Raw genomic sequence first — 27,041 nt, forward strand, 5'->3', positions numbered from 1 at the left:
TTGCATTCTTCTGATGTAGTTACATCATACTTTTGATTAGATTTATTCATTTGACAATAGTTATTGAGTGTTTTAACATTCCAGGCTCTCTTTTAGAGGCTAAAGGTCAAGCAGTGAATAAAAAGAAGAAATCCTCTGAGGCCCTGGGCTTTGCAAATCTAGAGGATCAATGTCCAGTGTTTGTATTATCATGAGATGCTAGCCAAGATGACTCATGGGGCATTCTAGTATTTTTCTTGCTTGTACAGCTTTTGACAGTCCCTTATTTGCTCATTTTTCTATGTATAGATCACTAATCCATCTCCAAGTTCTCCTTCAGTGTGAGCACTATAAAGCTATCAACATCCATCGAAGTGTCATTTTATTGCATCACACAGGCCTGATATGGAGTACAGTATTTTGTATTTTTCAGGTCTCAATATTCTCTAATTACCATTATGATTTCTTCTCTGATCCAGGAGTATTTCAAAAGTGTTTCAAAAATTCCAAACACATGGACTTACCCCTACCTGAGTCCATGATGATTTTGTTGAGTTACTAAATTAACCCTGGCTCTAGCATCGTCCAGTACACACACACACACACACACGTTGCAGGTTCGATTCCCAGTCAGGGCACATACTTAGGTTGCATGTTTGATCCCTGGTCAGAGCGTCTCGATGTTTTTCTCTCACATCACATTGATTTTTCTCTCTAAAAATCAATTTTAAAAAATCCTTGGGTAAGGATAAAATATAAATTCATGAACCCTGGTGTCCTTGGCCATTTTTCTATTATATGTGTCTTTTGCTAGTTTACTTGTAAAGACAAGGGATATTAATTTGTCATATACTTTGCCAATATTTTTTTCCTTTGTCTTTCAAAAGAAAGTTTAGAGTGGTTTTCTTTGTTGGCATTTTCAGTTTTATGTTGTCAAGTCTACCATCTTTTTCCCTTACGGTATTTGACTTTTGATTTTTCTCTGAAAAATCTTGATCACCCCAAACTTATAAAAAAATGCACCTCTGTCTTCTTTCAGTACTTTATTTTTCATTTAAAATTGTGATCAAAATGGAAATTCTTTTGGTGTAAGGAATGAAATAATTGTTTTTTTGTTTTAGTTCAAATACCTGTTCTCATACTAAATTCCCATATACAGGAATTTCAGTTTGTAACAAAAAATATGTTCATTTATGGGGTATCAGGGAAAACATGGGCTTTTAACAAGACACTTGACCCTGATTGCAGCAAAACTCATCCTTCTCTAGCTCCTGGCACTGTGTAGTACAGGCCTTTTGGGCCAAAAATATTTTATAAATATTGAAAAGAGTATTCCAAAGCCTCACAGACAGTGTGCATATGTGTGGAAATATGAGTCACATCAGACATCCAGGAGTGACCAACAGTTTGTGACAGTGACAGGCAAACAGGAGGAGAGAGCCCTTCCTGGGAAGTGAGCCATTTCCAGCAGCCTGATGCAAGAAGTGGCAAACTACCTGTCAAAGTCCGGGAAGTCATTAATTAAGGCTTCGCAGGCCATATGGCCTCTGCTGAAACTACTAAACTGCCATTGTGGCACAAAAGCGACCACAGACGGTACATAAATGAGTGAACATGGCTGTATGACAAAATTTTATGGACATTACAATTTGAGTTTCTTATAATTATGTGAACCTTCATATTCTTTAGATTATTTTTCAACCATTTAAAAATGTTTAAAAAAAAAAAACCTCCCAAATTACACTTTGACAACAAACACGTGTCAGCCGCTTCATTATTGTGAATACCCTTGCTATGTAATACATATGGCAAGAAATAACAGGACTTGTCATTAAACTTTAGCTACATTGAGTCTTAAGAAATAAGATTTGAAAAATAAGAACCTTAACACTTAAGCATGGAATAGAGCTTACCTGTTTTTTTCTACATTACAAGGTAAAAATTGTTTCTTGATATTTATTTTTATTTAGCTTAGGAAAGTTTTAACTTAATAATTAAAAAAAAAAAAAAGGCAGGAGCAAGTGTAAATCCCTGAGACTGTAAAGCATGTCTGAACAGTGAGGAGGAAGCCATTGTGGCTCCAGCAGGACCAGTGAGGGGAAGAGAAGGAAGAGATGAGATCAGAATGGTCCCAGGGCTCTGACCTTCATGCAGGGACATTCACTTACTGAATATTTTATCTAGCGGCAAAATCACATGCCATCCTCCACGGGAAGAGACTCAAACCTGGAGGGGGCAGGAGAAAGAACAGTGGCAAAAGCACAGGAAAGCCCTTACACAGGCCTCGGTGTCCACCATTAGTCGCTCTGAATAGTTCATCTGCTAGGTCTGTGAGCCGAGGACGACGGTACGAACCACTCACGTTCTGCTCACGTTCTGCTGAGAGTTGTTTTCATCCTTCCTGATCCACTAGAGGCGGTTCAATCCCGATGGTCCAAGCAGGATACACTATGTATTTCCATCCCAAGAATCTCTCGCAGGTACTACTCCAAGTCTGATCATTACCTGTGGGGTTGCTAAGCAACGACTGTGGGCGTGGCCATTTGGGCATAAAGAGTCGGAGCCCCGCCCTTGGAGGACGCCGGTATTTCAGGATCTTGATCTTTAAAGTCCGCCCCCTCAACTTTTTGAATGGGCGGGACTACGACAGCAGCTGTCACCTCATCTCCACCCCGCGGGCTCTCACTTGTGTCCGGCTCTTCAATAACAGCTCTTTTTCCGGGACTTCCTGGTCGCCGTGACCAATCAGAGTGTTGTTTCCGTCCTTACCGTTGTCGGCACGCAGACCTCGGCGCTCCTCTACCTACGCCTCTTAAAGGCGCCGCAAACGCCTCGGGAGCCCGGGTGAACCCAGTCCTCGGTTCCTGTCCCCAGCTGCAGTATGGAGTCGTCCCACGGGCCGCCTGGGCCCGAGTCAGACCTTCTGACTTTAGGGAGACAGCGAGCCGCGATCTTTGGCGGCGGGCCGGGCCGAACGCCTTCTGAACCGCCCTCAGGCTTCCGGGTGACGGGAGAGGAAGAAGCCGAGAACGTTGGAGGCGCGAGCCGCCACCCCAGGGCGTCCCCTAAGACTTCGAGCTACAGCGTCGTCCACTGGCCGGGACCGGAGGCTCCGGAGAACGAGCTCGGCCGCTCAGTGATGCTGTGTGGACCGGGGAGCCTCCAGGGAGAGCCGGATCCCGAGCACAACCCGCACGGGTCTTCCATACGCAAGGACCCTGAGCCGCCCGAGGACAAGCCTGTATCCGAAACGATCAGCCATCGAGGAGGCCCGGGAGGCGGCGGGACGGATGATGAGCCGGAGGAGGAAGACGACGAGGGGGCGGCCGGCAGGGCTGGCAGGTCGTTTTCCAGCCGTCTTCAGGACAGCCGCAGCCTGGATGGGCTGAGCGGGGCGTGCGGCGGCTCTGGGTCCGCAGCGGGTGCAGAGTCTGGCGCGGGTGGCGGGCGTCGGGCCACCATCTCCAGCCCCCTGGAGCTTGAGGGCACGGTGAGCCGCCAGGGCGACCTCACCCATTTTGTCGCCAACAACTTGCAACTCAAGATCCGTCTGAGCAGCACCTCTCAACCCCCGCCACCTGTCCCTGCGCCGCCCTGTTCAGCACCTTCATCCACTCCGGCCATCCCCCCCATCGACCCGGACGTGCTGCGGGACCTGGAGCGGCTGAGTCGGGAGCTGGGCGGCAGGGTGGACCGTCTGCTTCGCGGGCTGGGGGGTGCGGTGCAGGAGCTGACAGCACTGAGCGTGGGCTGCATCCAGACCTACCGCGACGCCGTGGACTCCCTAGGCGAAGCCGTGGACATGAGCATCAAGGGGATGTACACCCTGCTAGCGCGCTGCGAGGAGCTGGAGAGGGCTCTGCAGCCAGTGCAGGGGCTGGCGCGCCAAATCCGGGATATCCGACGCACCCTGGAGGTGTTGGAGGCTCTGTGCAAGTGACCAGGAGGGCAAGAGAGACCAGGCCAGGGCCCAGTAGGATCCTATGGACTCTTCAAGATGTATTTAGCAGGCCGGCGTCCACTCGCTGGGCCGTATGCAGGTGTATATGGGAAGTTCTAAAGGCTTTCCTGGTGGGAGGTGATGATGCTCAGCTTCTATTCAGTTGGCCATCTGTAGCTACGTTGTTTTCCTCAACTCTTCTCTAACTAAAGCACCGTCCCTGGGAACCCAGGGTTTCAGGTCTGGGCTTGAGAGACATGCTATATGTGATCAAGAAAGGGGAACAGAGTCCCCAGCCCCCACTGTGGCCACTCTGACTCCAGTATCACATCTCAGGTGCCAGGAGCTATGGGAGTTTGAGTGGTCCTTGGTCACACACCATGCAGACAAGGATGCACACCTGCAGATGGATAACCTCCTGCTTTTGCCCACTGGCCCCCTACCATCCCATTTCAGCCAGACCAGGGTGGAGCTAGAAGGAATGCATTGCATGGTAGAGGGGGTGAGTTGGGAGTGGTCTCACTGCTCTCAGGATTCAGTAGAATTGTTGCTGGTTTTGAAGCCCACCTGTTGTGGAGTGTTCTAATCAGTTTTAACTTTCTGAGTTTTTGTGGAATTAAAGTGCTGCTGCTGCTGCTAAGGCTGAAGCTGTGTCTGTGTGGCTTTACACGGATTGATGAGCCTAAAAGAATGGGAATAAGGGTCCGTCTTTTTCGTGGAGCTCCCTTGGGGTCGGTGCTGGGAGTGAGGTGGGGGACCCAGGCTACGTGGGGAAGGATATGGTTCCCGCTCTTAGGCATCAGGTCTGAAGGGAACTGCAGGACACAAATATGACCCAGAGATCCGATAAAAGCAGAAACGAAGTAAGGTGCTCCAGAAAAGGAAGGGATTGTCTTCTCAGATGCTAATACGCCTTATTCAGGGAAGGACTGGGCGAATTGGACATTTTGTCTGTGGAGAAAGATGGGGGAAACTTGTTAGCTCCATTCCTGATCCCATTTCCCACACTGCACTGATCAGTGCCACATGTATAGTTTGAGACCATCTTTGTTCCAACCCCTGGCACCTTTCTATGTTTATAGTTCACATAGTAAGTTCCAGCAGCCACCATGTTAAGGCCAGATTTATAAAGAGATCACAGAAAGAGATCCTGTTCTGTTTTACTATCATACTGTTCCAGAAAACACTAGCACTTCGGACTGTGCCTCAACAAGTTTCTCTTTTATGTGTAAAGAGTTCCGGCGTTGGAAATGTTCTACAAGCCGTTTTTAAGTTCACCCAGTGAAAATTGTTAAAAATTCCACTTCACTGGCCCGTACGGGGATCGAACCCGCGACCTTGGCGTTATTAGCACCACGCTCTAACCAACTGAGCTAACCGGCCAGTCACGCTCTGGCCCCTCATATAATACTATGTAGAATTTACAGTACTTATGCGCCCTGCCTAGAAAAATTGGGTAAGAATAAACAATTCGAAAACTAAATTACTAAACATTTCAGTAAGTATCAGCTCTTCTTCTCGCAGTCTTAGTAAAAGACGCAAGCACCCAATCAGGCACCGCTGGGATTCGAACCCAGGATCTCCTGTTTACTAGACAGGCGCTTTAACCAACTAAGCCACGGCGCCTGGTGCTAGAAACCTTGGAACCTCTTTTCTTGGCCAGGTCAGCTCCAGAGCAGATGCGTTAATGTCCAGTGTTATTTTATAACTAATTTTGCCCATACTGGAAAATGCAGAAGGGTCGAAAACCCCAACTGTTAGCAAGAACAAAAGGGTCACACGGAAATTGAATGTGGGCAAACAGAAAATAAGAGAAATTCTTACTTTCAGTAAACAAAATTTGGCATAAGCAACTTGAACCGACGAGGATGGGATTCGAACCCACGCGTGCAGAGCACAATGGATTAGCAGTCCATCGCCTTAACCACTCGGCCACCTCGTCCACGGTAAGTTAACGTTGTTTGCTCCCTCTGAGATCTGAACTCTTACTTCGCAATAAAAAATGACAGGACGCGAAGAGAATTCATTACTTGAGATCCTGCCCAGTACTGCGGAGCCGATACGCAGAATGTTGAACTGACCGAGCTACATTCTCGCCTGCGCAAGCTCCCGACTCTCCGTTCTGGGTTGAACGATCTGGAACTTGCGCCGTCACTACGACCCTTGACCTGCCGCAAAAAACACGCGGGATTGTTGGGCTCTCTCCATGGGACGGCCGAGGCTTCAGGTCAGGAGACCTCTCCTTCCAGCCCCTACAAGGTGCTGCTTCTACTTGACCGCTGGAGCTCATAGTTGAAAATTATGGAAATAAAGAAAAAGAAACTAAAAGTATGACCCCGACGTGATTTGAACACGCAACCTTCTGATCTGGAGTCAGACGCGCTACCGTTGCGCCACGAGGTCGACCGGCCTCTGGGCTGGTCAGGTCTCCTCATAACCATTTGATGATGTTTGTTTCCAGGTGGCCGGAGTCTCAGGGATCGAAGAGCAAGAGCCTAAGGCCTGCCTAAACTTCCGGCGTGATACTTGCGTTGTAGGGCGAGCTGGGCACACTGACCCGGCAATGGTTTTGCGGGCTCCGGGCTCAGCGGTCCCTCCGACCCCTCCCCGGGAGTCGGTGGCCCAGAGCTGGTTACCTGGGAGACCCAGGACTCACAGCACATCAGGGAAGGACATGCGCAAAAACGGATGATCAATTAAATCAGTACGTGGAAAAGTGATGGGGAACTTCATACTGGTTGCCGGAATCTGAACCCACTACTCACATTTAATACCAGAAAGAGAGGAGCGGGCAGTACGTCCCTGCTGCTGTAATGGAGTAAGTACAAGCCACAACTCATGATGTATTTTTACCAGAAAACTGAACGTGAGACTGATCTGACAACCAGTTCACAGAAACACAGAGCACAGAGGAGTAAGTCAAATGACCCGATCAGAACACAGCCTATACATGGCCCGGTGTCTTCAACAGATGATTGCAAGAAAAGAAAACAAGGAGGAAAGAGTGAGGAGGAAGAACCTAAGATTAAAAGAGACTTATGGAGGGAGTGGGGGAAACATATGTAATAAGTTCAACAATACAGATTTTAAAAAGAGAGACTTAAGAGACACATTGACCAAGTACAATGTGTGAACTTTATTTGGACCCTGATTCAAGCAAAGTGTAAAACCAAAAAATGTGTGAGTGGGCAATTTGAACTACCTGGTGACATCTGGAATTTACTTCAAAATAATCTAATAGGGATGAGAGGAAAAGTATAGAGGAAGCAAGGTAGGTCTCAAAGGGGATCATTATACTATTTTTTACTTTTACATATGTTTACATTTTTCCAAGGTAAAGTTTTTTTCTAAGTTCTTTTATGACCAGTTCAGGGTTCCAGAGTGAAGGACACCCAGTCACCTGCAGTACCTCCTATGACCACAGGCAGGCTCCAAAACTCAACGTTTTTGAGAAGACTTCTCTAGGGCAGTCTTTCTGTGAACCAAGGTCATGGAAAATGACAGGACAGACCGAAATGCCTGCTCACTGTTAATTCACAGTGTGAAATGTGACTACCCAATTCTTACTATCTAGTAGTTCCTTTAGGCAGGAAGCCTATTATAAGGCGAATAACTCCCCAAACTTCCAGCTTGCTGGGGCCCCAAATTTGTCATCCTTGCACCCCTCCCGTTTTCTCACCTATCCTCAGCCCCTTGGTCAGACCTTCTTATCTTCTTGATTCCTTCCACTTCATTCTACCTTCTTGACTCACCCTGGTCCAAGCTCATCCTGGCCTTCCTGGATAACTTTATGTCTTCTTCACTAGCCTTCTGCTTAAAATCTTAAAATCCACTCTCCAGCCTGGCCGGTGTGGCCCAATGGTTGGGTGTGGACCTATGAACTAGGAGATCATGGTTCGATTCCCGGTCATTGATGTTTCTCTCTCTTCCCTTCCTCTCTGAAATCAGTAAAAATATGTTTTAAAATCCACTCTCCATGTTGCAACCAAAGTTACCTTCTAGAATACAAATCTGACCATGTCCCTCCCCATGGCTGCAAGGCTGGACGTGATCTGACCCATCCCACCTCACCCTGATCTTTTCTTCCCCTTCCATTGCTAGGCTTCAAACTCATTAGCTTCTATTCTGTTCAACAAACTGGGCTTGTTCCCACCTAAAGACTTCGGCACTTGCTGCTTCTCCACCTAGAATGCTCTTTCCCCAGATTCCAAACTGACTCCTCTTCATTTTCTTTGTTCCAGGGACCTCACTTTGCAAAAGTAGGTCCCAGTCTTTCCTCACTTTCATATTGTGATTGTGCTTTTCATCTGTGAACCGTCAGACTTGATACACTGTCACTGAGGGAAACTTGGCTCTGAAGGCCTGGGCTTTCTATTCCCACGAGAAATAGTATGTAAGTTACAGAGGGAAGAAAGGAAGGTTCAGGGATGGGGTCCTCGGAAAACCAGGGGCTCCGTGACAATAAGCGACAGCCGGACAATCTAGGGACATCCACCTCTCCACGTTCGGTTCCCTACGTCTCCTCTGGCCCAGGGCAGTGGGAAGCCAGAGGGATGCGGAGGAGTGAAGGGGATGACGGTGCCCTAAGTCCAGCGTGGCGAAGACAGCGGTTGGCAGCCAGCAACTCGTATGGGGAGGCATCCTGGGCCACGTAGTGGGGGCTGCGGGCTGCGGGCTGGGGGCCGGGGGCCGGGGGCCGGGGCTGGGGGCTGGGGGCCGGGGCTGGGGGCCGGGGGCCGGGGGCCGGGGGCTGTGTGGACAACGGAGAAGAGGAGGTGTCCCCGGGCTAGGACAGGGCGGGTTTCCGTTCGCCGCCCCGTGCGGGCGGATTTGGCGGTGAGGTGCCGGGTCACACCGCAGTCACCGACAGCTCGACTGCACACGGGGAGCTGGCCCGCCATGACCAACCTACGGGGCCACCCCCTGCGGAGCCCAGGTCGGCGCTGACCCGGAGGCTCACAGAGGCTCGAAAACGTACTGCTCTCGCGAGATTTTCAAAGATCCGCTCCAAGCGCGCCGCTTTCGTTTGTTGCCTAGGCAACTGGGCGGTACCAGTGCCCGCGGGAAGGAGGCACACAAATTTCCCCCGCTAGCCTAGGAGACCTCAGAAGTAGCCATCCCTGAGCTTCCAGCCCTAGAGACCACGGCCTCTGCTCCAGGCGGTGCCCCTGCCTCTGGGGGCCATGGGCCGGATCTCAGGGCTCGTGCCCTCTCGTTTCCTGACGCTTCTGGCGCATCTGGTGGTCGTCATCACCTTATTCTGGTCCCGGGTAAGACCTACGAGCACCCTCCCCCCTCCCGCATCCCCACTTCGGGTGGTCCCTGCCCATCCCCTCTTCTTCCCCCAGGACCTGACCCAGTCGGGTCCTCACACCCCTATTTTACTCTTCATTCTCTTTGCCCTGCTTGCTCCCCAGGACAGCAACATCCAGGCATGCCTGCCTCTCACGTTCACCACCGAAGAGTATAAGACGCAGGACATTCAGTGAGCTCTCTGGGTGGGGTGATCAGAATTAAGTAGTAGTGGGAGGGGAGGGGTCTTAGAAGAAGTTCAGATGCCGGAGCCAACTCCCTTCCTCTCTGCAGGCTGGTGGCAGCGCTCGCCGTCACCCTGGGCCTCTTTGCAGTGGAGCTGGCCGGTTTCTTCTCAGGAGTTTCCATGTTCAACAGTACCCAGAGCCTTATCTGTATCCTTTCTGCCTGCGCACCTTTCCCACAGGGCCCATTTCCACCACGTACCTCCTGGGCCACCTAACTAGCACTTTGGGGTACAATAGTGTCTGCCCTTGTAGGCAAATAGAATCTCTCCAGTTGAGAGATCTTCTTAGTCAATGCAGATTTAATACAATCCGCAATCATTTGTCAAGCTCCTGCTATGCACCAGGCAATGGAGATCCCAAAATGAGATAAAGCACAGTTTTCTGCCTTGAAGAGGAGACAGACCCTGTAATTCAGTGTGATAAGCACTGTGCTATAGGAGTGTGTGAAGATATAAAGCACTATGGGAACTCGGAAGAGACAGAGGAAGTGAGGAAGATGGATCAGGGAAGGCTCTTGACAATTGAATTGTGGGCCAAGAGGAACAGGGCGCTGGTGGGTGATTCCAGCAGAATGTATCAAGTCACTGTGAGCATTCTTGTGTGGCCTGGGGTAGAGGGGAAGCCTATTCCTACCACATCTGAGGAGTCCAGGCTGGCCCCTAGATATGGAATGGGGTGCCCTGGAGGCCCAACTGTGCAAGCTCAGTTCTGGTCTCTTAAGGCAGGCCTGCTGGCTCTGGCCTTTGCAATTGTTGAGGAAGCAAGAAGTGAACCTGAGAGAAAAGGCCTGTTGATTCAAAGGTTTTCCTTGACTCGGGTGCGTTACCAAGCCATCGGGGCTCACTGTAGTGCATCTGTGGCCCTATCCTTTTTCATATTTGAGCGTTGGGAGTGCACCATGTACTGGTACATTTTTGTCTTCTGCAGGTACAGTAACATTCAATGTTTGGGGATGGGGAAAGAAGGTTTACTCCACATGTGAGATACCAGATCCACTCAAGCTCCTGTAGTCTTTTGAAGTCCTGCCCCACCTATACTTTGGGGATGAGGTGTCTGATTTGGGGATTTGGGGGTTTTAATTGGAAAGGGCCCTAAACCTACCACCTACTTCCCACAGTGCCCTCCCAGCAGTCACTGAAATGGCCTTATTCATCAGCGTCTTTGGGCTGAAAAAGAAACCGTTCTGATTACCTTCATGAGAGCATGAAGAAAGGCTGGAGGAGCATTCACCATTCCTGGAAGGAGGAAGCGCCCTCCCCCCCTCCCCCCGCCCCCAACTCCCCCTAAAACGGCATTTGGTGGAGAATTTTAGTGTTAGAGTAATTAACTGTCGAGTCTGGGATTTATTAGCGTTTTATTTAGAGCTTTGTAATGAAATCCTATTTTAGAGTAACATCAAAACTTATAAAAATTTCAGGGGAGAATTGGGGTAGCCAAACTACTAGAGAAACGGAAGGCTGTTTTCCAGCCTTGCAGACTGTAAGATAATATGTACCGCTTTTATCTTGGTTATTACGGTAAATGTCTGGCGGAAGGGAGTGGGCGGAGATATGTAAATAAGTGGTGCTAACGGCCAAGACTGCAAGCTCGCGAGTGGAGCATTCTGGGATGGATTAGTTTATTCCTTTTGGTTGCCAAATGGAAAAAAAAAATATTTTGAAAGATCTGCAAATAAATGTAGCAACAGAAAAGGAAGAATCTGAATAGTTTTACTACTCAGGCTAACATGTTATTTACTCACCCTATCTTGTCGTGGGATCCTTTTCATGGACTTCGGAATACTCCACGATAGTGATTATCGTCAGGTAGGATAATCCTTACCTGTTCCTCCTTCGGGAGGGCAGATTGGAACATGATGATTGGAGATCGCATGATTCGTGATTAACGTCTCAGCGTAATCAGGACTTGCAACACCCTGATTGCTCCTAATCTGATTCTTCCTGACGATCTCTCCCCTTGTTCTCGCGTTGATAGTGGCGAAGTGCTTCAGTTGGCAGGGAATTTCAGTTGTCCGGAAAACAGTTGTCACCAGTAAGTTTCATATCTAAGCTCCAGGTTTTCGTTATTAATATTTAAGAGAAAAGGGTTTTGAAAACTTGAATGAGCGAAGAATCATTTGTGTTTCATGGTTTTCTACAAAACGGTAATGTAGACAAAACAAAACACGTTAATGTTGACCATACCTGGTGTCACAGATAACCTATCTCACTATGGCAAGAAAGGCCACCTGTTCAACGGTGGTTTTCCTGGTGGTTGGAGCTCCCATCCAGACCTGGCAAACTTGTTCACAGGGGAGCAATATCCCACCTCTGCATGTCAGCACATGGCAAGAACATGTTTAAAAGGTTATTAAAACACATATACCGATTAGGTATTATACATACAAACTACAAAAGTAAAAATTTCTAACTTGTCATAGGATAGATGCTTCCTGGTATGGTGTATGTTGGGAAGATGGAACCAGGGCATTTTTTTTTTTAAGTATATTAATTGTATTTATTTTCAGTATATCGTACTTAAAGAGATAGATGCTCATAATGGTTAATTACATTTTAGTTGAATTTGAGGGATAAAAATTTGAAATAGTGAGAAATATAAATATTTATAAAGCCTCGATTGTGGAAAAAATACAATGTAGTTGATTTTTTTTTAAATTTGCCAAGTTTTATAATTTCAAAGCTGGTGATCCAAGTGAATTTTTTTTTTTTAATTTTTTAATTTATTGATTAAGGTGTCACATATTTGTCCTCTTCCCCCCCCATTCCCATCCCCACCCCTCCCCACGGATGCCCCCACCCCCCTGTTGTCCCCAACCATTGGTTAGGCTTGTATGCATGCTCACAAGTCCTTTGGTTGATCTCTCCCCCCTACCCCCACCCTCCCCTACCCTCCCTCTGAGGCCCGACAGTCCGATCGATGCCTCCTTGTTTCTGGGTCTGTTCTTGTTCATCAGTCTATGTTGTTCATCATTTCCCCTAGATGAGTGAGATCATGTGTTACTAGAAATATACTTATAAGAACCGAATGTGAGACGAGCAATAATAGTTATGCTGACAGGCAAATGAATCAGTCTGTAGTAAGTTTCTTTCTGGACCAACAGTTCTTTTGAGACCCGATTTCAATGTCCACCAGTTCCTTATGTGTACATATCGGCACTGACTTTTCAGCTCTGGATGGTGGACAAATGGTGGCAATGCAGGTCCGACTCCCTCTGCTTTGGTCTCGCCCGGGCCCAGGGGCGCGGCTTCACCCAGACTCAGGGGCGCGCGGCCTCACCCGGACCTGGGACCCAGCATCACCAGGGCCCCGGGGCGCGTGGCCTCACCCGGATCCAGGTGTGCGTGGCCTCACCCGGTCTCGGGATCCAGCCTCACCCGGACCCAGGGGCGCACAGCCTCACCCGGACCCGGGACCCAGCCTCACCCGGATCCAGGGGCACGCAGCCTCACCCGGACCCGGGATCCAGCTACACCCGGACCCAGGGGCAAGTGGCCTCACCCGGACCCAGGGGCGCGTGGCCTCTCCCGGACCCAGGGGCGCGGCTTCACCCGGACCCAGGACCCAGCCTCACCCAGATCCAGGGGCGCACGGCCTCACCCGGACCCGGGACTAAATAATCTAAAGGCATCCTAAAAGATGCTTTCTGGTGTTGCCTCACACATACATAACCTTTCCCTGTCCATATTTTCTTCCCCTGACAGCCCTTCATCTTGAGCATTCAGTCAGTGAATACTTATTGAGCACTTACTATATGCAGTACACTGTAATAGGTACTCCTGAGGGAATCCATGTGAATATGACCCATACTCAGCCTCAGCCATCACAGCTATTACGACTAGCAGAGACAGAAAAGAAACAATATCCGATACTTCCAGAGTCGTTTAATAGCAATTAGTTGTAAGTGCTACAAAGTAAACTTACTCATGCTATGGAATAGGAATCAATTTGCCCAAAGTAGCAGGTGCTGCTTCTATAGCAACAGTTTGAGTGAGGCCCTGGCTGGAGCGGAGAGATAGGAGAGCATATTGTGAGAAAAGGTGGACATCCCACTCAGTCTGGCTTTCATCCCCACCCAGGGGTGTGTTCTACTAACTTGTGAAAGATAACTTTGTTTACAGAAACATTGTGAACCAGTTGTTAAGCGCTATTATTATAAAACATTAAATTATAGGCTGGCTGGTGTGGTTCAGTGGTAGAGCATCAACTCATAAACCAATCACTGGTTTGATTCCCAGTCAGAGCACATGCCCAGGTTTTGGGCTCTATCCCCAGTAGGCAGAGTGGCTAAATGTAACACAGTGATTCTCTCTCATCATTGATGTTTCTCTCTCTCCCTCTCCCCTCCTCTCTGAAATCAATAAAATATATACAGTATATTTAAAAACAGAGATGATACTCAAAATTCAATACTTTGTTTTACATTTTACTATCATACTCTTTTTAAATGTTTTATTTAGAGAGAGAGAGGAAGGGGGGGTAGAGAGAGAGAACCATCAATTTGTTGTTCCACGATGTATTCATTGGTTGCTTCTTCTTTCTTTAAATTCTTTATTGTTGAAAGTATTACATATGTCTCCTTTTCCCCCCACTGACCTCTCCCTGGCCACTCCCCCCCCCCCCCCAGCACATGCCCTCACCCCCTACTGTCTGTGTCCATTGGTTATGCTTGTATGCATGCATACAAGTCCTTAGGTTGATCTCTTACCCCTCTCTCTCCCCCCGTTCCCCTGCCGTCCCTCTGAGGTTTGATGGGGTTGCTTCTTGTATGTGACCTGACTGGGGACCAACCTGAAACCTTGGCATATCAGGACGATGCTCTAACCAACTGAGCAACCAGGCCAGGGCCACTATTATATACTCTTAAGATTATTTACATTTATGTATCTGTATGGCAGAGGTACTATATAAGGTTTTACTACTGTGTATCTCTTCTTTATTTATTTAGTAACATCTGATTGACAGTTTGAAATTGAGCCCTGGTCAGGTTGCTCAGTTGGTTAGAGCATGATCCTGATATGCCAAAGTTTCAGGTTCTAGTCAGGGCACATACAAGAAGCAACCAATGAATGCATAAATAAGTGGAACAAAGATCTCTCTCTCTCTCTCTCTCTCTCTCTCTCTCTCTCTCTCTCTCTCTCTCTCTCTCCAACAAGAAAGAAAGTGAGGAAGAAAGATATAAATTGGCCTTGGTGGGAATATTTACACCACAGAATTGGCAAACACAACATAACAATTGTGATTGTGTAGATTTAAGAAAGCAATGGAGAAATGTTAATAATGCAGATTCTATTTAGAAGTGTCTGTAACTGTTGCATTGTGAATAACACAAAAAATTGAGGAAATATTCTTCCAGGATTTATAAACTATTATCAGATTTGTCTAGTGTTTTCTCATGTTTAGATTGAGATTATACATTTTGGACAAGAATACCAAAGAAATCACTCAAGTCACTGAGGAACCAGAAGTTTCAACATATCTTCATTGTTTCACTTTTTGTCTTACTTGAAAATGTAAATAAAAATATCAAACAACATTCATGTTGAAACTATATAAATGGATACAACTCCATTTATGAAATCATGGATATAAAAGTGGAATACAGAATAAAGAATATTGTATATTTTATTATTTGTGCATTCTGTTACATATCTGTTATATCAGTGAAATTTATAATAAAACTAGGGGCCCGGTGCATGAAATTCGTGCACTGGGGAGGGGTCCCTCAGCCCAGCCTACCCCCTCTCACATACTGGGAGCCCTCAGGGGATGTCCTACTGATGGCTTAGGCCCGCTCCCTTTTGGAGCAGCCTGTCCTCCCTTTGTGGGAAGCAACCGGGCTGATCAGAGGAAGGCGCCAGCCCCATCATCCCGCTGCTGCAGCCACTGCCATTCACCGCAGCCGCCAAGGTATTTTCATCAACATGGACTCCAGTCCCTTCACCATGAAAAAATGATAACTTTCTTTAGGCATTTTTAAGATGTGCCTTTCATAAGATATGACATTTCTTTCTTTATTTTTCTTTTTATCCTCACCTGAGGATATGTTTCCATTGATTTTTTTCCCCCTTCCCTCCGATTCCAGGCTCGGCCCCTTCCCAATCCTACAGCCTCTGCTCCAGGCTTTAGGCTTGGGAAGCGGGCACCCCCCGCCCCTCCGATGGCAGGCTCAGCCCCTTCCCAAGCCTACAGCCTCCGCCCCAGGCTTTAGGCTTGGGAAGCGGGTACCCCCGTCCCCCAAGCCTAAAGCCTCCGAGGGATGGCCGGCTGGGAGTGACCTGGGTGCCGAGGAGGTTCCTGGGGCCCAGGTATGTATGCAAATTAACTGCCCTCTTTATTGGGTTGATTTGCATACTCACTCTGATTGGCGTAGCAGAGGTACCGTCAATTTACATGTTTATTATTAGGAAAGATTATGTACATCCATAAATGGACACTTTTTTGGAAAGTTGGTTGTTAACATTTGCCAGCACACTTCTGCCCCTACCATCCCAAGAAACTACTTTTTTTAAAAATATATATTTTATTGATTTTTTACAGAGAGGAAGGGAGAGGGATAGAGAGTTAGAAACATCGATGAGAGAGAAACATCAACCAGCTGCCTCCCGCACACCCCCCCACTGGGGATGTGCCCACAACCAAGGTACATGCCCTTGACCGGAACCGAACCTGGGACCCCTCAGTCCGCAGGCCGACGCTCTATCCACTGAGCCAACCTAATTTTGGCTTAAGAAACTACTTATCATTAATTACTCCCTTGTGTCTAAAACCAGAGGTCACTTTTCAGACTTTATTTTTTAAATATATTTTATTGATTTCAGAGAGGGAGAGAGAGAGATAAATATCTATGATGAGAGAGAACTGTTGATCAACTGCCTCCTGCACGTCTCCTACTGGGGATGGAGCCTGTGCCCTGACATGACCGGGAATGGAACTATGACCTCCTAGTCAACACTCAACCACTGAGCCATATGGGCCGGGCACTTCTTAGACTTTAGCTTGACCTCTTTTCAGCATATAATATGTTGACTACTCTTCTCTTTTGAAAAAATTTTCTCTCTTGGCTTCTGAAAATTGATTCACCTGGTTTACTTCCTACTGTGCTGGCTGCTCCTCAGACTCATCCAGTGAATACTGACTGAGGACCTAGAGTGTATCAGTCACTGGGGACATAATACTGGTTTGTCTCCTTTGCTTGTCCCTTAAATGTTGGTGGTCACCACTCCTTGATTGACTTCATCCGCCTCTCGTCTTCAAACAGCAACCAGATGTTGCAGGTTTCCAAGTCTTGGCTCTCTTATGTGAGCTCTAGCCCAGGGCAAAAGCTATAGGAGCAAGCTGAGGGTTCAAAGTGCACCCGCTATCCTTCTTGGCTGTGTGATCAGCAACAGGTAGGTCACTTAGGCTCTCTGTGCCTCAATCCCCTCGTCCACACTCCAGAAGTAGCTACTACAAGCGCTTCAACTATTTGTTTCTTAGTCAACACCAGAAGATTTGCCAATTAGCATCAGAAATAGGTTTCCTGCCGTGCTGGCTCAGTGGTTGGGCATTGACCTATGAACCAAGAGGTCATGGTTCAATTCCCTGTCAGGGCACTTACCAGGGTTGCAGGCTTGGGGGGTGTGCAGGAGGCAACCAATCGATGATTCTCTCTCATCATTGACATTTCTATCTCTCCCTCTCCCTTCCTCTCTGAAATCAATAAAGATATTTTTTAAAAAGAAATAGGTTTCCATTTTATTGTGAAATTAGTGGCTTGTTAATCAGAATAAGGCAATCACAAAAAATAAATACTTCATGGTTGCACTTACATGTGATACCAAAAGCAGTCAAATTCATAGAGATAGAAAGTAGAATGGTGGTTGCCAGGGGCTAGAAGGAAGAGGAGAGGAGGAATTATTAAGGGGCACCACATGCAGTTTTTCAAGATGAAAAGAGTTCTGGAGATTGGTTGCACAATAATGTGAATGTATTTAATATTACTGCACTGTACACTAAAAATATAGTTACGATGGGTAAATTTTGTTATGTATTTTTATCTCAATTTTTAAAAATAGATAATTGAAAAATAAAAATATCAGTGGTAAAAAGTGGGATTAGTCAATAAAAGAACAACTGAGTAACCATCTGGAGGAAAATATGGATCAATACCTTACACAAACATTACAGGTAGATAAATGATTACATGCCTAGCTGGTGTGGCCCAGTGGTTGAGCATCAACTTATGAACTAGGAGGTCACGGTTTGATCCCCCATCAGGGTGGTTTCAGACTTGCCCCCCAATAGGGGGCATGCAGGAAGCAGCCAGCAGTCGATCAAAGCTTCTTTCTCATCATTGATGTTTCTATCTCTCCCTCTCCCTCTTTGAAAGAAAGAAGAGAGAGAGAGAGAGAGAGAAAGAGAGAGAAAGAAAAGATTACAGTGTAGCCCAAGCCAGTGACTCAGTTGGTTGAACATTATCCCTAATACATCCAGAGGTCACTGGGCACATGCCTGTGTTGCAGGCTCAATGTCCTTCTCTCTCTCTCTCTCTCTCTCTCTCTCTCAAATCAATAAGAAAACACATTTAGAACAAAAGATTACAGTGTAAAAAATCATGAACTCAAAGAAACCTTGAAATTTTTAACCTTTATATTGTGAATAATTTTAGACTACAGAAAACTGCAAAAATGGTACAAAGTTCCTGAGTACCTTTCACCCAGTGTCTCCAAATATTAACAGCTTGCATAGCCATCTATATATATAAAAGCCAAGCGACCAGAACGAACAGGATGACAGGTTGCTATGATGCTCACTGGGGACAGCCAACCTCCCGCAGCCCCTCCCCCTGGCTGGCCCCCCAGATCAGGCCTCCATCAGGGCGGGTCCGCCGGACCCTACCCGTGCATGAATTCATGCACTGGGCCACTAGTGGTATAGTAATTGAAACAGGAAATTATCATTGATACAATGCTATTAACTAATCAACAGGTCTTATTTAAATTTTGCCAGTTTTCCAACTATTGCCCATTGTCATTCAGGATCTAATCCAGGGCTTCACATCGGATTTAGTTGTCATGTCTCCTTAGCCTTTTCCAATCGGAGACAGTTCCTTGGTCGTTTTTGTTTTTTTCCCCTTGCCTCACTTGAAGAATACTGGTGAGTTATTTTGTGGAATGTCTCAGTTTGGATTTGTCCAATGTTTCCTCATGACTAGGTAGATTATGCATTTTGGGCAAGAATACCACATGCAGAAGTAAATAGTTTAGAACGGGGGAGACATTTCTAAGTATGAAAACAAAACACAGAAGTCATAAAAGAGAAGACATACATTTGAATCTATATTAAAATGTTAAATGTATGCATGGCAAATGTTAAAAGACAGCTGACAATCAAGGAAAAATAGAATTCATATTGCAGAGAAAGAGCTAATGTTGATACATAAATATCTCCTACAGATCTGTAAGAAAAATACCAACAACCCAATAAAAATGTACAAAAATATGTATGGACATTTTACAGAAAAGGACACATAAACAACTCTCAAATATGTTGAAAGATGCCTAACCTCATTCACCATAAAAAAATGCAAATCACCCTGGCTGGTGTTGCTCAGTGGTAGAGCCTCAGCCTACACATCAAAGGCTTGTAGGTTTGATGCAGGTCAAGGGCACATACCTGGGTTGCAGGTTTGTTCCCCATGTGGGAGGCAACCAATCAATGTGTCTCTCTCTCAGATCCATGTTTCTCTTTCTCTCCCTCCTTCCCTTCCTTTCCACTCTCTCTCTAAAAAAAAAAAAAAAAAAAAGCAAATCATTTTTAATTTATATTTGTAATGACCAAAAAGTTTCATAGAAAGTTAGAGAGGGTATGGGTTTAAGCAAGCAGGCCTCACCTGCTTGCTGGGGGGAGTAATAATTGGAAATATATCCACAAAGAGCAATTTGGCAATATCCACCAAAATCAATAAAAATTACAAGTACCCATACCCTTTTACCTAGGATTTTCATTTATAGGAATTAGCCCTACACATTTGCATATAGGTGAAATGGGAATGTGTAGGTTATTTTTTTTGTAGCTTTGCTTGTATTGGAAAAGATTGGAAACAATCTAAATGTCAACAGGGGATTGGTTAAATTATGTTTCAGTGTAATACTATGCACCCAGGGGAAAAAACAAACTTTATATACTGTTATGGAATGATCTCCAAGTTACTTGACTAAAGTAAGGCACAGAGGAGTTCATATAGTTTGCTTCCCTTAGTGTGAACGAGTGGAAAGCTGTGAGCTCAGCACACCTGTGGAAAGAGGCAGAAGGTGGGTAGCTGTGAGACAGGGCTGGAGAGAGACTTTCTCCGTATGCTCTTTGAACTTTTGGAATTTGAACCACATAAATTAAAAACAAACAAACATACAAACTATAATATTTAAAAATTAAAAATAATAATAATAATATGAGCCTGCAGCTGTTTATCTTCCCTGTTTGGAAATGAAGCCGAGTCAGAGGCCAGGAAAGGAGAAGAAGCCTTGCTGACACGTGAGCACCTGGATCCTGCGGCTTCCAGTTAGTGAGCCCTCAGTCTTCCTTTTGGTTGAAATTTGTTTGAGCTGTTGTAACCGTGCAGAAACGTTGTGTCTTGAAGAATACGACCCTTTCTGAAAGCATTTAAGATATTGATATGGTATATGTTGTCAGTTTGACTCAAATTCTTATTTTAAAAAAGACCGTTTTGCCCTAGCTGTTTTGGCTCAGTGGATAAAGCCTGCCCTACAGACTGAGGGGTCCTGGGTTCCATTCTGGTCAAGGGCACATGACCGGGTTGTGGGCTCGAGCCCCAGTAGAGGGCATGCAGGAGGCAGCCGATCGATGATTATTTTCTCTCATCACTGATGTTTCTATCTCTCCTTCTCCCTTCCTCTCAGAAATTGATATATATTATATATTATATACATATATATAATATATATGTATATATATAATGTATGTGTATGTGTGTGTATGTATATATATATTTTTATATATATATATATTTTTATTATTTTTTTAATTTTTTATTGATTAAGGTGTCACATGTCCCTCCACTCTTTTCCTTAATCATTAAGCCCTTAGAACCTCAGGTTCTGGTCAGCATCAAACTCTCTTAAGAACAAAGCCACGGGTCTGTTGAACACAGAAACAAGAGTTTGTTCTAGCTACAGATAACATCATGACTTCAGTTGTGGTTCAACCCCAGGCCCAGAAAAGCACAATGGCCCGACAAACCACACCCTCATGAAACCATACAGAACAAAGCCAAGACTGACAGCAGGACCTGATACAGTGATTAACTACTCCTCTGGTCCCAGCCAATCAATAGAGCCCATGACCCCAACTCCTTTAGCCACCAGTGAATTCCCCTTATATAACCCATCACCTGTGACTCCAGTTGGGGCGCCATTTCCTTAAAAATAACCCTTTACTTTCTTGGCTGCAAATTCCTGTTAGCGTTTGATTGGGCTTTGATGCACACAGACAAACAAAACCCTTTAGTCCAGTAATACTGTATTGGCAAGTGTCTTGATTATTATGTCCATCAAAGATCTCAAGGCTCTCCCTCTTGGGAGCATGCCCTCGCCCTTCCCCGTGCCCTCTTCTTCCCTCAGGCACCTTACCTTTGCCTAGTTCTCTCTTAAGCTCCAAGGGCCTTTCTTGCTTCCGTAACTTGTTTCCTATGCAGTCCAGCTGGCTCACTTCTCCTACCTCTATAACTTTCTAAATAAACTTTCTCTTATAATTTGAAACAAAAATTAAAAAGATCTCCTGGTGTGTTTTTTCTTCAGCTTTATTGAGATATAATTGACAATCACACTGTGTTTAATAATCTCTTTTCTTGTGTGTTATTGCAACTCCTGATGCCAGCAGAATGCCTAGCATTGTAGAATGAAAGAGCCCTCAATTAGCAAATGAGGGAAATGAGGCCCAAGGAGAAAGCCATTTGCTTCAGGACATCATGCAGATAGGACGAGCTGGGGTTAGAACCCGAGTCTCCTGGCTGTCAGGCCAAATCAGCTGGCTCATTATTACAAGAGTTTATTGAGCACCCACTACCAGCAGGCTCTGGCTTGGCAGGTGATACGGAGGGAAATGAGGAAAACAAGGTTTCTTGCCAACCACACTATTTAGAGGAGGACTCCCCTCCCCCACATAGAGGAGCTTGTCAACCCCAGTGACTCTCTAATGAATGGAGGTTGAAGAGTGAGTGGGACCAGGAGGGATCTCCATCGCCTCGTCCCAGCAGACTATGCCCTGCCTGTCTTGTCCTGCCCACATAGGGCTCTGATTTGTGGCTCCCCCATTGCCCATGTAACACTACCCAGCTTCACAGTGGCCTTGAGGGCTGGGCCTGTGCTGTTCAGCTGGCTTCCTGGCCAAACTGGTAGCAAGTGATCAGGGCTTTATGAGTCTAATCAGGGCTGTCCTTATAGGAACACTGGGCAACGAGTCCTCCCCAAACAGGTGCCCAGGAGTCCACCATTTAGCCAACTTTTTAAAAAAGACACCCCAAGGCATGTATCCAAGCCTAAGTTTCCCTAAATGTAAAATCAAGATAATGCCTATCTCATAGGATTGAGGGCTGATCATGGTAGGTATTTACAATGGTCCTAAGAGTACTGTTGTAATAGCAAAGAAACTGGAAACAAGCTAAAAGGCTGATCCCTGAGGGGTTAAATAAATTGTAGTAAAATTTCTGGTTAAACATGGAAGACGGGTCATGAGCATTTGTCTTCTCTCCTTTCCAAAGGTTAACCAAATAACAGGAGAGCAGTCAAAGTTGTGTAAATCTACGAGGACTACGAGATCAGGAGAGAAGACAGCAGCAGACCAAGGATTTCAACAAGGTTTTGGAGGCTGGACAGGAGCCAAAGTGTGGTGACAGACTAAGCAGGGCAGAGGGAGTCAGGAGGACATGATGCCCAAAGATCCTGCATGTCCCCAGGTTCTGGGTCTGGCCACGCCAAACAGTGGGGGAGCTGAGAGTCTGTGTTCAGTGATAAAACCCCTGGCGCTGCCTCACCTCACACATGAGTCACACAAACCACCCCTCCCTCCCCATACCCATTTTGGAGGAGGCTTTGAATTCGGGGACACTAGGCTTAGGCCCAGCAAAGCTTAGGGCTGAGACCAGAAACAGAAGCACCCATCCTATTCCAGATCCACTCCCTCATCAAGGACAGGGGAAGAACAGAAGGTAATGTTCTCTCAAAATACTCAATGGACCAGAGAAAGCCTGTCACCTACCAACACTTGGGAGTCCACGTGAAAAAGCTTCAATTGTCCTACAGCAAAACTAATAGCCAATGAATGTCCATTCCCCGCCCCCTCCACACACACACACTTTCCAATCATCCTCTCGGTGGCTCCGTATTGAATGTGAACAGCGAGCCACAGACCAGCAGACATTTGAGGAAAGCCTCTAAAAGAAAAGAGAGACACTCTCCCATCCATATACAGTATTTAAAAATGGCTGGTGTGGCTCAGTTTGGTTGAATGTGGTCCCATGCACCAAGAGGTAACGAGTTTGATTCCCGGCAAGGGCACATGCCCTGCTTGTGGGCTCGGTCCCCAGCGTAGGATATGCAGGATGCAGCCAATCCGTGTCCATGTTTTGTTTTGTTTTGTTTGTTTGTTTTGTTTTAATATATATATTTTATTGACTTTTTACAGAGAGGAAAGGAGAGGGACAGAGAGCTAGAAACATCGATGAGAGAGAAACATCGACCAGCTGCCTCTTGCACACCCCCTACCGGGGATGTGCCCGCAACCAATGTACATGCCCTTAACCGGAATCGAACCTGGGACCTTTCAGTCCACAGACTGACACTCTATCCACTGAGCCAAACCGATTTCGGCCCGTGTCCATGTTTCTCTCTCTTGCCCTCTCCCTCTGCTCTCTAAAATCAAAACTTATTTTTAAAAAGCTAAAGAAATCTGGAAGAGACAGAGATACTAGGGAACAATAATAAAACAACAAAAACCCTATAATTAGAAAACCTTTTCAAAAATGGAACACTGGCTGAGTAGTGGTTGCAGGTTCTATCCCAGGTCAGGGCACATACAAGAATCAACCAATCTATACTAATAAAAGGGTAATATGCTAATTAGACTGGGTCAACCAGACATCTTCCAGTCATCTGGTCCTCCTTCTGGACAAAGTCACAATGGCGGGGTCTGAGGCAGAGGCGGTTAGGGGTGATCAAGCCAGCAGGGAAGAGCAGCTAGGGGCAATCAAGCCAGCAGGGAAGAGCAGCTAGGGGCAATCAAGCCAGCAGGGAAGAGCAGCTAGGGGCGATCAGGCCGGCAGGGGAGGGCAGTTAGGGGTGATCAGGCTGGCAGGGGAGGGCAGTTAGGGGTGATCAGGCTGGCATGGGAGGGCAGTTAGGGGTGATCAGACAGGCAGGCAGAGGCAGTTAGGGGCAATCAGGCAGGCAGGCCGAGGGGTTAGGAGCCAGCAGACCCGGATTGTGAGAGGGATGTCCAACTACGGGATCAGGCGTAAACTGGCAGTCGGACAACCCCCAAGGGGTCCCAGATTAGAGAGGGTGCAGACCGGGGTGAGGGACTCCCCATGCACAAATTTTGTGCACAGAGCCTCTAGTGAATGCATAAATAAGTGGAACAACAAATCAATGTTTCTCTCTCTCTCTCTCTCTCTCTCTCAAAAAAAAAAAAAAAAAAAAAAGGAAAGAAAAGAAAAGAGGCAACTGAATACAGATAGTCTGTTAGTATTTGTACTTGAAAAAGAAAAAAAAAGTATCTGTAAACATTTACAAGATTGGAGACAGCAGCTGTGTCAGGTAGGGATCCTGGGCAGCTGGAAACCAGGGTTCACTGTTCATTCCTTTGTAACTTTTGAATTTTGATCATTACCTATTACCTAGTTTAAAATCTAATATTGATTTCACATCCTCCCACAACCACATCAAAATTACAACTAAATTACAGAACAACCATCATTGAGAACAGCCTGAAATCTAGGGGTACAGAAGTCGTATAACACAGGATATGAAGAAGTCACGTTGAGACAGGTAGGAGGGGTGGAGATGAGGAAAGGGCTGGTCCCACACCCACATGTGGGAGGGATGTCTTGGCTGTGGAGGTCCCCTTGGAAGAGGAGGGGCCCCAGCCCGGGCTTCCAGTGCCGGGAAGACAAGTTCCCATAACTTCTGGCTGTGAAAACTAGCTGGGGTTATGGCTGAATGAGCTGGAAGGCTGCTGTGGTCCCAGGTGTTTCTCTTAAAGGGCTCCACACATGGACTTATTCTGGCTCACTTGCTCTGAGCTCCAGTGCAGGGGCAGCAGCTTGAAAGTTCCAGGGACACATTGGGGAGGAACTGAATTATCTGGCATCAGGACAAGGGCTGGAGGCGCAGCTTTCTCCCAGACAGAAGAGCTGGCAGTAGCCATTGTTTCTTTGCTAAGCCCTCCCCCTAGAAGTGCTGGTGGACACCATATCTGAGTCTCCATCAACCTGGATAACACTGTTTACCCTGCCCTGATGATTCCCTAAGACCCTGCCCCACCCAACTTGTGGGCCACCCAAGCCATTTCCAGGGGCTTTTCCATAAAAATGGCCTCTTTTGGCTTATGCTTCACACTTTACTAAAATATCTCAAACAAGCCACATCTGGCCTTGGCATGCCATGTTCCTTTCACTAAGTGGCAGCCAGCCTTGGTTTGTAGTTTGGCCTCTCCTGGTGACCTTCAAGCCCAGCACAAGTAGCAGTCACCTGTATATTGCTCTGTAGCTCATGCTGGATGGCTGGGTAGCCAGGTGGTGGCCCCAGACAGGGCACAAGCTGTGGCTGACCTTAGCCTGCACCTCCTAAGAAGCCCTAGAGCCAGCATACCTAGTGGCCAGCTTCAGACCATACCAAAGCACCTCCATGAGCGACACTTCTCTACATGGTGACGGCTAGTCCTCATAGCCAATTGGCCTGGGAGCAAATCCCTCCCATTGCTGTGCCAACAGCAATCAAAGCTCAACTACAACAGGAGAGTCCACACAGCCCACATAGGGAATGCACCTGGAGCACCAGCTCAGGTGACCAGGGAGGCTGCACCACTGGCCCTAGAGGACACCTACTACAGAAGGCCACTCTACCAAGACCAGACTGGGAGACACAGCAGCTCTAACTAATACACTGAAACAAACACAGGGAGGCAACCAAAAAGAGGAGACTAAGAAACATGTCCCAAATGAAAGAACAGAACAAAACTCCAGGGGAAAAAAACTAAACAAAATGGAGACAAGCAATCTACCAGATGTGAAGTTCAAAATGCTGTTTATAAGAATGCTCAATGGCTGAAACCGGTTTGGCTCAGTGGATAGAACGTTGGCCTGCGGACTCAAGGCTCCCAGGTTCGATTCCGGTCAAGGGCATGTACCTTGCTTGTGGGCACATCCCCAGTAGGGGGTGTGCAAGAGGCAGCTGATCAATGTTTCTAACTCTCTATCCCCTCTCTCTTCCTCTCTGTAAAAAATCAATAAATTAAAAAAAAAAAAGAATGCTCAATGAATTTAGGGGAAGAGTAGATAAACTTAGAACTTCAACAAAGAGATAGAAAACATAAACATGGAGATAGAAAACATAAAAAAGAAATAGAAGTAGAGAACACAATAATGGAAATGAAGAATACATTACAGAGAATCAGCAGTGGAGCAGATGAAACAGAAGGATCAAATCAGCAATTTTGAAGATAAGGAAGTAGAAAGCACCCAATTTGGAGAGCAAAAAGAAAAAAATCCCTCCCCAGTGAGGATAGTTTAAGGAACCTCTGGGACATTTTAAACAGACAAACATTCTCATCATGGGGGTGCTGTAAGGAGAAGAGAGAAAGCAACTAAAAACCTATTTTAAAAAATAATAAAAAACTTCCCTAACTTGGTGAAGGAATAGACATACAAGTCCAGGAAGTGCAGAGTCCCAAACAAGATGAATCCCAAAGAGGCCCACACCAAGACACATCATAATTAAAATGCCAAAGGTTAAAGACGAAGAAATAGTCTTTTTTAAAAAAATGGATTTTTAGAGAGTGGAAGGGAGGGAGGGGGTAGAGAAAGAGAGAGGAAAACATCTATGTGAATAAGACACATTGACAGGGGCCAGGGTCAAACCTGCAACCCAGGTCTGTGTCCTTGACTGGGAATTGACCCTGAGACCCTTCAGTGCAAGGTATGATGCTCTAACCACTGAGAAACACTGGCCAGACCAAAGAGATAACTTAAAAGCAGCAAGAGAAAAGCAGTTGGCTACAAGGGAGCTTCCTTAAGATTGTCAGCTGATTTCTCAACAGAAACTTTGCAGGCCAGAAGGGACTGGCATGAAATATACAAAGTGATGAAAAGCAAGGACCTACAACCAAGATTACTCTACCCAGAAAAGCTATCATTTATAATCCAAGGACAGATAAGGAACTTCCTAGACAAGAAAAAGTTAAAGGAGTTAATCACCACTAAATCAGTATTACAAGAAATGTTAAAGAGTTTTCTTTAAGAAAAAGATTTTTAAAAATATGTACAATAAAATGGCAATAAATACATATCTATCAACAATTACTTCAAATGT

The 27,041-nt window shown here is 46.2% G+C and overlaps 2 protein-coding genes and 5 non-coding genes across 8 annotated transcripts; 3 read left to right on the forward strand and 4 right to left on the reverse strand.

Moving 5' to 3' along the window:
- The first annotated feature begins 2,737 nt into the window (after positions 1 to 2,737).
- On the forward strand, positions 2,738 to 4,566 carry BORCS6 (BLOC-1 related complex subunit 6). Its single transcript, XM_008153478.3, has one exon. The coding sequence runs from the start codon at positions 2,861 to 2,863 to the stop codon at positions 3,917 to 3,919; it is 1,059 nt and encodes a 352-aa protein (XP_008151700.2). The 5' UTR covers positions 2,738 to 2,860; the 3' UTR covers positions 3,920 to 4,566.
- A 662-nt stretch (positions 4,567 to 5,228) lies between these two features.
- On the reverse strand, positions 5,229 to 5,302 carry TRNAI-AAU (transfer RNA isoleucine (anticodon AAU)). The gene has a single exon. It is a non-coding gene; the product is annotated as a tRNA-Ile (tRNA).
- Positions 5,303 to 5,471: 169 nt separating this feature from the next.
- Positions 5,472 to 5,545, reverse strand: TRNAT-AGU (transfer RNA threonine (anticodon AGU)). The gene has a single exon. It is a non-coding gene; the product is annotated as a tRNA-Thr (tRNA).
- Positions 5,546 to 5,779: 234 nt separating this feature from the next.
- TRNAS-GCU (transfer RNA serine (anticodon GCU)) lies at positions 5,780 to 5,861 on the reverse strand. Its single transcript has one exon. It is a non-coding gene; the product is annotated as a tRNA-Ser (tRNA).
- A 389-nt stretch (positions 5,862 to 6,250) lies between these two features.
- Positions 6,251 to 6,322, reverse strand: TRNAW-CCA (transfer RNA tryptophan (anticodon CCA)). Its single transcript has one exon. It is a non-coding gene; the product is annotated as a tRNA-Trp (tRNA).
- Positions 6,323 to 8,803: 2,481 nt separating this feature from the next.
- On the forward strand, positions 8,804 to 12,733 carry TMEM107 (transmembrane protein 107). 2 transcript variants are annotated; one of them, XR_008554735.1, is made up of 6 exons: positions 8,804 to 9,189; positions 9,337 to 9,404; positions 9,506 to 9,606; positions 10,290 to 10,386; positions 10,577 to 11,490; positions 12,627 to 12,733. XR_008554735.1 is itself a non-coding variant. In XM_054709235.1 (5 exons), exons 1-5 carry the CDS (start codon positions 9,103 to 9,105, stop codon positions 10,644 to 10,646), a joined length of 423 nt encoding a protein of 140 aa, XP_054565210.1. In that variant the 5' UTR covers positions 8,804 to 9,102; the 3' UTR covers positions 10,647 to 12,110. The 2 variants fall into 2 exon arrangements, 1 of the variants encoding a protein (XP_054565210.1); XM_054709235.1 differs by lacking the exon at positions 12,627 to 12,733 and having other exon boundaries at positions 10,577 to 12,110.
- LOC114227079 (U8 small nucleolar RNA) lies at positions 11,258 to 11,394 on the forward strand. The gene has a single exon (XR_003613175.2). It is a non-coding gene; the product is annotated as a U8 small nucleolar RNA (small nucleolar RNA).
- Positions 12,734 to 27,041: the final 14,308 nt, after the last annotated feature.

This window comes from Eptesicus fuscus, chromosome 20 (genome assembly GCF_027574615.1).
Source record: "Eptesicus fuscus isolate TK198812 chromosome 20, DD_ASM_mEF_20220401, whole genome shotgun sequence".
NCBI lineage: Eukaryota > Metazoa > Chordata > Mammalia > Chiroptera > Vespertilionidae > Eptesicus > Eptesicus fuscus.